At 41.0% G+C, this 10,351-nt stretch overlaps 1 protein-coding gene and 1 long non-coding RNA gene across 4 annotated transcripts in view; one reads left to right on the top strand and one right to left on the bottom strand.

Moving 5' to 3' along the window:
- EVC (EvC ciliary complex subunit 1) overlaps positions 1-10,351 on the top strand; it is a 164,112-nt gene that overhangs the window by 30,577 nt on the left and 123,184 nt on the right. For all 3 annotated transcript variants that reach the window (XM_019526204.1, XM_019526202.1, XM_019526203.1), the window contains exons 6-8: positions 2,878-2,976; positions 6,906-7,043; positions 9,221-9,379. In XM_019526204.1, coding sequence (XP_019381749.1) covers positions 2,878-2,976; positions 6,906-7,043; positions 9,221-9,379 — 396 coding nt within the window. The remainder of the gene's footprint in view (positions 1-2,877; positions 2,977-6,905; positions 7,044-9,220; positions 9,380-10,351) is intronic.
- LOC109303864 lies at positions 1,182-2,833 on the bottom strand. The gene is made up of 2 exons (XR_002099249.1): positions 1,863-2,833; positions 1,182-1,327 (listed from the first exon to the last, which is right to left on the bottom strand). It is a non-coding gene; the product is annotated as an uncharacterized LOC109303864 (long non-coding RNA).

Below are 10,351 nucleotides of genomic sequence, written 5' to 3'. Positions count from 1 at the left end.
TTAAGAGCATTATATTTTTAATTACACTATATTTTATTTTTCTATGTGTTACAGATATGCATAGAGAAGTAACTGAGTAAAATCTAACAGCCTGTGTTATAGGTGGTCAGAATAATCTAATAATCTGTCCTGGTCTTAAACTCTATGAATGAAATAAATTATACAGTGTAGCATAGAGGAGAAAATACGTTGTCCTTGTTTATTGGCATTATTGTATTATAATGCCCAGGACTCTGTAGGTAACAGATTATGACTCTCGCCTTCCTACAGAACCACTGTGTTCAGTGCATGGCCCTGATTCAGCAAGACATAATAGAGAAAGTCCATCCAGGGAGAACAGAGGTACTATCTACCTCCTGAGTAATCACAAGAGAGGGGAGTTGCCTCAGTTGAACAATGGTGGGCACAGGTGTATGAAATGCGGCTTCCAAAAGCAGAGGGAAGATTGCCCTCCAAAGCACTGGCCAGCCCAACTGAGCTGGGGCTATTTTGCAAAGTAATCTGCCACTGGTGTTATTAATTACAAAAGATTAATTAATCCTCTCAAAGTCTCTGTTCACTAGTCTGCTCCTGGATTAGCACTGTAGTTGGCACCCCTCTCTCAGAGCAGAATGTAAAGTTATTCCGTGTAGCACTGCAGGGTATTTTCTTCCTAACCTATACAGCCAGGGAGCATTTTTTTATAATTTGGAGAGCACAGTCATTGTACTTTAAAAAAAAATTCTCTAGGCTATATTTTTATTCAGTGAACAGAACAATGGGTGCTGACCCAATTAAAAAGGAGGGGGGAGAACAGATGAAAGAGAGAAAAAGCAGCTTCTAGCAAGGAGAGAAGGACAAGTACGAAAAAAGTAGACTATAATCGAAAACAAAAGACTAGCAGGATTTTGCAAGAAGTGAAGAATTACACATAGGATAAAAGTATCATGCAGTAACCATTGTTACCATTTAATTCAGGTAATCTTAAACTGAGGATGCCATTTTTTCTATCTCTGTATAGATATACACACCATCAGAGTTTAGCAATTTGTTAAACTAAGAGTATTTAACCAAAAGGTAGGTTTTTCCATACAGACACTTGGGAAGGGGAGGAAACAGCCCCTGGGAAATGGATTTCATGCATCTGGGCAACTAATCTTGAGGGGCTTAAGAGGGAGAAGAAAAAAAAATGGTTGGGATCAGTATCTAAGAAGGTCTTTACCGTGGCTGAATATAGAAACAGGCATTTGATCTCAAGGTCAGTCAATCATCAACCTGTGAATGGAAGTGAGATTAAAACACTGGCTCTCTGCCACAGGAATCTTAAAAGAGCACCACTTGTTTGCTTCTGTTATGCAAAAAAAAAAAAAAACAACATTCAAGTGATAAAAATACAGCGTTATATAGATATATACACCATCAAAAGTTAGCAATTTGTTAAGCCAAGAGCTAGGTTTTTCCATACAGACACTTGGGAAGGGGAGGAACTAGCCCCTGGCATCAATTTTTTGCTTTAAGGATCAGTGTTTCCCAGAGCCAGATCTTAAAGAAGGAAATAACATTGCCATCTTTAATGGCTTACCATTTTCTGGTATATTTCAGCAGAAAAACACCCCCCCAATCTCTCTCTTTATTCTGCTGTCCCCATGACACAGTACACATCTTCTTTAGGGGTGCATGGTATATAAGAACAGATGATATATATTCTAAGGCCATCACAGATCTTCAGAGCTTGGCATGGGCACTTTTTGGTTATGGATTTTACATGTATGTATATTTGAGCAACACCAGATGAGCTGCCAAAGGTAAAGGCATTCTGCTGCAGGATTTATGAGAACATTGCAGCTTAAGTATACCTGTAGTTTTAGAAGAGATGAGCATACCCTTGTGTGAGTCCTCCCCCAGACACACACCCACTGTGTATAAAGGCTTGTGTTTGTTAGTCATTCTGATCTTCACCAGTGAAAGTCAATTTATACAGTCTATTTTTGTACAGTTTAGAAGTTGTCAGCTTGCTTTGGATACATCTATCTACACTGCTTCTGTGGGGCTCCAGAAGCACAGCTGAAGAACATATACCAGGCATCAGTTCCCACTGAGCATGCCCCTACCCCAGAAGCCACCTTTTATATCCCTTCTTGTAACTCATTTTGACCTCTAACCTTTTCAAATGACACATTAACTCCAGAGGGAACAAGCCAGGTTGCACAGACAACCTTAACTCTGACGACAATCTAAACTTTGATATTTGAGAGCTTGATTTTGCTATTGTAATGCTCTCTTTTAATGTGTTTATAATATCACCAAGTTCTGCATCTGTCCATTCTAAAGTTATAGAGTATCAATAGGATTGTACTTGCTTTCAAAATGAGCCTTCTGCATACTTGAAAGCTGGAGCGGGCAGCTTGCTTAGGGTGGTTTCACTATCTCATTTCTTGGATTGGTGTGCATGGAGCAGGTGGATGGGACAAGTTCTCAGTAGTGCTTTTGGGAGTGCTATGAAGTTTTTAGACCTTACACACATAAAAATCTCTTAGGCTTTGTATTAATAGCAATAGGAGGTGTCTTTCTGGCTTGTGAGACAATAGCAGTGTGCCAAGTGAGACATCAGCTTGCTGAATGTAATCTTTGTTTGAAAGATAAAGTGAAGCTGGAGTGACCTCTCCAGGGCCCAAAAGCCTGGGCAGTGCATATGGAGACATTGAGATGGCTTTGTAGTTACCATAATAAATAATGGAAAACATTATCCAAGGTAAAATTGAAGAGTTTGAGCATGATTACTGAAAATACTATCATTTATTGCTTGCCCTCATGTGTACCCTTAATTTAAAAAAGAATTACTATAGCAATGTTTATTAAATTGCCATTGACTGTTGATTCTTTCTCCCTCTTAAACAGATGGTTATTCAGGTCCTCAGAGTATACCTCACAGAATTTTATCTTAAAAAGAAAATTAATGAAGAGTTATATCAGAAGATCCTTCTGAAGCAAGAAACTGTAAGTGATCCCATTATTAATATTTCAAACAGCAGAAAATAAAAGTGTATTCAAGCACTTAATGCCATGCTAGCAATAGCATGCTATACCAGCATCCTTTTATGTGACCATTTCATTTTTAGTGCGTTTCAAACTTTTCTCTTGGAGGGCGAGTGGGAGACAGGGGGTTCAGGAGCAGAGGAAAATGTTTGACAGTCTCCTTTGTCCACAGCAACATATTACTGAATGTTGTTTCAAACAGACTATAGCAAATAGATACATTGCTGCCCCTAGTGTGTTAGGAAGAAAGCCTCTCTCACAGTTTAGGCTTGTCAGAACTTCATCTATCCCACTCAAGAGAGTTAATGAACTCTAATTGAAAGTTCTGTATCTTGGTCCTCCTATCATTGTTGATAACATTGTAGAAGGTGCAGTACCGGAAGTAAGTTGGAGGTTTAAAAAAAAAATACACCAATTTCTTTTTCATTCTACAGATTCAATTTCTGTTTTAGAGTGCCTGTAGATATGCAGGGATGCTTCTCTGATGCATTGTAATTACAGAGCATCAGAGCAGACTCAATTAATCAAGTCTGCTGGAGTATGCTCCAGCAGCCTCTGCATCTCATGTATCCAGTGTCCTCACGTTTCAAAATGGCATCAAGGGCACTTTAACTAAAGTTCGTTGAACGAGCTTTAGTTAAAGCGCCCCTGCTGCCATTTTGAAGAGCAGGACGCTGAATAAATGAGACACTGCAGGCAGTTCAGTTAGGCTTGCTCTCAGAGTCATTCTAATTAAAGCATCCCCACCTCCGGAGCATGTGCAAAGACACCCTTGTAGTCTACATGCATTGCAAAAGGCGACTCTTGGTCACAAGCTGGGATCATGTTATTAACAAAAGTGAAAAATGGTGCTATAACATGAAAACTTTCGTAGAAATTACCACCCATCTTACATTTTTTTGTAATTAAGCAGTCTTTAAATTAAAATCTGTTATGCTACATCAGCTTATTTTGATCATGCAGTCTCACAGTCAGTGAATTTAACACTAGAAGCCTCAATAATATTATCTGATAACCTCTCTCTGGAGATATTTTTTTTTCTGAAAGAACACTTTGCTGCCTTTTCACCTTAAGTCAATGTTGATCATATTTACCAAATGAAAGAGATTCAATAAATAAATCCTTCTCAGCAGGAAGTGACCTCAAATAAATACAGATTTGTCAACTTCCAAAATACCCCTTACTATTTACTTAATGATATTTGAGAATACTGATCTGTTCACTCGTCTAACTGAACTAGTTCAAGATGTATCAAAGGCAAGGGTGCAGATGCATGACAGGCTTACATCAGTTTTGTTCATGAGACATGAATGACAATGGGACCACATCAGATGGACAACCAGATATCCCAGAGTAGGAGACTGGAAACTGATATTACAGTGCTTCAGCCATAGCTGACAGGGAAACTGGAAACAGCTTGAGCAAATGTCCCATATTAAGCTAGGCAGTTACATTGACTAGAACTGCAGACACACAACATGCACACCAGTGTAACTTATACTGTTGCATTGCCACTGCAGGTTGCTCACAGGACAATTTTACACTCAAGTAGAATGACTAACACTAGTATTTGGCTGCATGTGGGGTTGCCAACTCTATTTGAATGTATTCCGGGAGGTTTCCAGAATGCGAGCTTGCCTACAACAAGGCAAACTTGCCCACATGCTTGCATATATCAGTTAGGGATTACAGTGCATAGACTACATCAGGAAAGCAAATGCACATTACTCTTATATTTTAACAACCCACTGGACTACTGTATAAAATCAGATTCAACATTTAATATTTATTTTAATTAATGCCCTATCATTTATCTCCAGGGTGACTCTCAGCAGTCTCCTGGAGATTTATATCAAATTCCTAGAGAATCCTGGGCAATCCTGGAGGGTTGGCAACCCTAGCTGTATGTTACATCTCCATTTTACTTTAAACATGTGTGAAGATGGTATATACTAGTTTAAAGTATATTATATATGCAAACCCCAAATCTTGTTTTCTTCTGAGGCTCCTAGTGCAGGTCCCTAGAGGAAGGATTGTCCAGTGATGAGGGTGATGGCCTGGGCCATGGGAGATCAGGGCTTAATTTCCTCTGACAGACTTCCTGTGCGACTTTAGGCAACTAACTTTTTAGGTTCCCTGCTGCCCAGTAGAAGAGTCACAGCTGGAGGTTAAGCAACCTGGATTATGCACTTAAGGCTGGAATTTACAGAAGCCAGGAAACTAAAAAGGGGAAGCATCTAAGCTAGACTATGAAATGCTGAGTGGAAGGAAAGGGCCTCAGGTGCCCAACGCCACACAAGGGAGTGCCTCTCTTGGTTCAGGGTTCTCAGCCTTGAAGTCCTTCCTGAAGTTAAATGCTTTGAGAAACAAGAGACCTCTTCTTCTACTGCTACCTTGTTGCCATTATCGTTTGGGCTCTCACATGCCCAAGACCAGCTCCCCAAAATGGTCCATCTCATCCTGGCTATTTTATGTGAGACCTGATCTTTATATCATACCCTACAAATGCAATATGCGAATACCTGGTTTGAAAATCCTTCCAGGGCTTAGGCCCCTGGCAGCCATTTTAATTAAAGGCATGATGGAATCTCATCCACGAACCCAACAGTCATGCCTCCTATCATGTTACTCATTCATAGCAGAAGGCATGGTTGTGGGATTAGAGATCAGATCCCAATCACATCAACTGAGCAGCACTCCCAGGAAGTGCAGGGGGAGCCTGGGATCATTATCCTGGGCTCTCCCTGTGCCAGCAGGTAGCAACCCGGGTGCCCAGTGCACCTGGCTCAATCAGCTTTCCCAGCCTCGGGAGAGCATTGGAGTCCTTGCCTCCAAGCCATCTCTGATGTTGGGAGCTCTGATCAGCTCACAGGTGCTCCCAGCTTTGAGGGTGCACCAGAGCCAAGGCACCGATATGCTCCCAAAGCTGGGAGCACTGATCAGCCAATGGGTGTGCCCAGCCTTGGGCCAATAAATCCAGTAAGCCCCCAAAGCTGGTTGAATAGAGGGAAACTTACTTGGGCAACAAAGAGAATAATTTGTGATGCAGAGATATTACACAATCCGATATTGATGAGAGAGAGGACAAAACAACTCTCTATAAAACACAGTTTCAACCATAAATTCTGATTCTGTGAGAAAGTATACTGGAATTTTGCTGTCTGCTAACATGTGACTGCTCTCCTTTAAGGCATTATACACTAACAATTATTTGGCACACTATGAAAAGGAAAACTTAAAGCATAAAGGCAAGCTCAGGCACATTTAATTTGCATTTTAGTACTGACTTATTTAATGGGGATGGAAAAATGGTTTTTTCTCCCTAAATATGTGCCATTCCCCCCGCCACTGTTATTTCATTACTTTTTTAAAAAGCTTTTTGCTATAAAAGGCCTTTTAGCTAGCATTTAAGGGCTCACTTACAGTATTGCCAGGTGCATCTCTGTGTACAAAAACATAAAACGTACACAAAGGTAGCTTGTTTATCTGGCTACCTACAAGCACATTGTTACATATGTTTGCAGAATCCAGCTAAAGGTGAGGAACAAAAGTTACACTGCTTTTGAAAATCTGGTGTGCCGCTAGAAGGATTAGAAGTATGAAGACTCAGACCAATAACTGCTAACACTTGAAGTTAGTGAAGATAGACACCGGGCCCTTTCCTGATCTGAAAAGTGATATAAAATTGAGTTAAGTGGAAATATAAAAAGTGTAAGTGAAGATCTAAATAGTGTTACTTGAGTCTTGCTCATGATTTTTTTAAAACTCTCTGATAAGTTACTATGTCTAAATAGAGTGAGCCTGGGTGTTTATTGTAGGAAGTTTACTCTTGTCTGTATTTGGTCAAGTTAAAATTCTTTTCCTGTTTAACAAGTTACATATTTTTCCAGGATTTTGACGAACTGCAGAAACAACTTAACTCCAGGCTACAGAGCACCGAGGCCATGGGCACTCAGAATTCAGAATACCAGACCTTGGATGACTTGGAAAGGAAAGAGAGGGAATATTCTGAACATATAATAGATAATGTACCTATTATTTCATTTTTAATCTTATGTAAAGTTCCATGTTAGAATTGTTGGTAGGTATCGACAGTTTCTCTCATTGTCATCACGTGTCTTTGGTCAGTGTTTAAAACATTCACTGATCCTGAAAGCATGCATGCATACAATATGAAGTGTTTCTGACTCATTAGGAACCAGTATTTTTCTTTTCTGAATGCTGGACAGCATTTAGGGTCACCAAAGGCATATTATTTAAATCCTTTTATAGTCTGAGCCAGGGCTGTCCAACATTTAAGCTTTAAGAGCATTCAACATTTAAGGATCCCCACAGGCCACACCAGCAGGGGCCACATGCCACGCAGATCCCAACCCCTCCCCACACCACTGCATTGCATACCCATGCCCCCCTCACCACATGCTTGTACTCCCTCCACCTCCCACTGCACCATGCACCCATGTGGCCCCAGGCTCACCTTCTGCTTCCCACACTATGCACTGCAGTGCCCTGCCTGGTCCCCTGGTGTGCAGGAAGGGGAGACTCCAGGGATGGCAGGTCCAGTGAGATGGTCATAGGGGTGGAGAGTTAATAGCCCAGTAGGTTAAATCAGCACAGCCCAGGGGCTGTGGTAAGAAGCTAGGCTTTCCCAGCACTGGGGCACTGCAGTGAACACATGCAGGCATTCACTACACTGGGTTAACTTTTGCTAGACTGTGTTAATCCCAGACCTATGTAAACTTAGTCCACATCTGAGGTCAACTAACTTTAGATCAAGCGTGCCATTTTTAGGGCAACCCATGCCCCATGAACCCTTGTACTCTGAAGTATTTAGACAGCCCTAACTAATGTTAGGGCAATCTAAATATAATGCTTGTACATACCCCCAATCTTCAGCCTCTCTTGTAGAAAAAAGAACAGCCATTCTCAAAATGCTTGGTAGTTTGTGATATACCCCAATGAAACATGCAATTTTCTTTTTAATCTCTTTTTCCTTAACCATAGAGGTCCCATTTGGTATTTCTTTTGAGACCATTAAAAAAAAAAGCAAAAACAAAAAAACCCCACAACCTTGAGAATTTTATAGGGTTAGTCATGTATGACATTTAAGCCATGGGCAGACCTGTGTTAGAAGTGTTCCAAATTCCTCTCTAATTTGAAAGCATGTGGCCCCTCAGATGTGTCCTCCCAGAGTACTTCAAAACCACTGCGAGTGCTCCAGCTACAGAGCTGCAATAGGTCAGTTGCTTGGTCCTCTGGCATCCCCAGCTGCTCCATCCCCCATCTTCCCCAACCCTGCCCAGGGAAGAGGGGGAACAGGGAGCACAGCCACTAAGCACTCCATCTTTTGGGACCTCTGGAGGCCATGAATATACTATATTAATATAATAATTTACCTAGCATACTTGTTAGGCTAATAAGTTACAATCTTTTTTTCTTTTCTCAATTGTACTAGTAGAGCATTTAAATGTGTGTTTTTATTAACAAACTTCAAAATCTTGTATAAATTGATTTACTTCTATAAGAAGTGAGGGTTATCCAAGAGGTACAACACTGGGTGCATCCATATGCTTTTAACGCAATGCGATAAACTCTGGAGCAGTTTGCACTGGAGTTAACTGCTCCCAGGCACAGCATCTACTCATGTGCCCAGGACCATAGCAATTAGAGCTAAGGAAGAGCAACCCCAAGATGGCAAGGAACTTGGGGGGGTCAGCCCCAGGCAGCAACAGTGGGTGGTGGAGGGGCTGGCAGGAGCTGGGCATCTGGCCCCCAGCTGGCTGGGCTGACCGGATGCAATTTGCACCCAACAGTCAACTTCCATTCGAGTCTTTTATCACAGAGAATTACTCTGCCATAAAATAGTACTGTTGGGAAAAGTACTATCTTATGGCAGAGTTAATTTACTGCACCCCAATACTGGTGCATGTGTGGACAGTGATGCTTACTGCATACTAATTAGTCAATGCTACAGTAAAGTGCATGTGTAGATGCACCCACTGATATCTAATGTTAATGCGTAGGAGAAACACTGTACTGGTAACTATGAGAATCTCTGTAGACAGTTTTCCAGAGACTGATTCTAACATTGTCCATTGCAATCCAGCAATTTACCTTGGTAGAGCAGCTCTCTCACACATAGTACCAATTACATCATCTTTTTCTCTTTAAAAAAATATGTTGTGGTTTATTTCTTATTTTGTAGATGGAGGCTTTCTGGAAACAGACTGACAAAGCCCAGCAGTTTGTCTTGGACCAAGCAAAATGTTCAAGTGCTAAAGCACGAAAGATAATCATGAATCTGACTGACAAAATGATTGTAGTGGAAGAGTTATTAAGTGAATCTCAGGATTTGCAGTCAATGGTAAAGCAGACAATTTACCAACTTACCAATTTACCAACTTGCTTCTCTTTATTTTAGCATTATTGTGTTAGAACTAGGTTTTTTGGTGGTAGGAACTTCTGTAAGAAGTCCTAAATAGAATGAACTTGGTGCTTTAATTCTGGTTCTGAAAATGCAGCTATATCATTAGGTTGGAACTAGTTATATGAATACTTTTAACATAGGCAATGAGCAAGCAGCAAGAGCACTAAATTATATGGAGAAGAAAAATATTAAACCAAGCATTGGGACATTTTCTCCAATATATTTGTTGCAATGCACATGGATGTGATGACCATAATTCAAATTAAAAATGGTTCTGAGTCTTCCCAGGAGTTGAAGATATTTACCTCTGGCCTCAAGAGGGAAAAATAGCATATTTGCAAGTATTTTAGTGTTAATGCCTAATACTGTGTGCTTTTTCAATTAAGTCGGTCATTAACCCAGACTCATCTCCCCAGTATACACAATCTAGCTCACTACATTTACTATGCTTTGGAGGAACAGTGAAAATCTGAAGTGTAACCTTATCTTAGAAAGGGAGGAAAGTAGATCCAGCTAACTATAGTCCCATTAACCTGACTTCTATCCTGGGGAAGATCTTAGAAAAGTTTATAAAAGAGGCCATCCTTAATGGACGGGCTGACACCAGCACGGATATGTTGCAGGTAGGTCTTGTTTGGCCAATCTCATTTCCTTCTACGACCAGGTGACCTATCACCTGGACAGGGGAGAAGAGATTGATGTCATACATCTTGACTTCAAAAAAGCCTTCGATCTGGTATCCCATGATCACCTCTTGGAGAAACTGGCCAATTGTGGCCTTGGGTCCACCACGATCTGCTGGCTGGGAAATTGGCTCCATGGTCAGACCCAGAGGGTAGCAATTGATGGAAGTCACTCATCATGGTGTCCTGTGACCAGTGGGATCCCCCAAAGCTCTGTCCTTGGACC

Source organism: Gavialis gangeticus, unplaced genomic scaffold (assembly GCF_001723915.1).
Source record: "Gavialis gangeticus isolate Ggan-Ray unplaced genomic scaffold, GavGan_comp1, whole genome shotgun sequence".
Taxonomy (NCBI): domain Eukaryota; kingdom Metazoa; phylum Chordata; order Crocodylia; family Gavialidae; genus Gavialis; species Gavialis gangeticus.
Note: the sequence above shows the minus strand (reverse complement) of the source record. Positions and strands in the feature narration are given on the sequence as shown.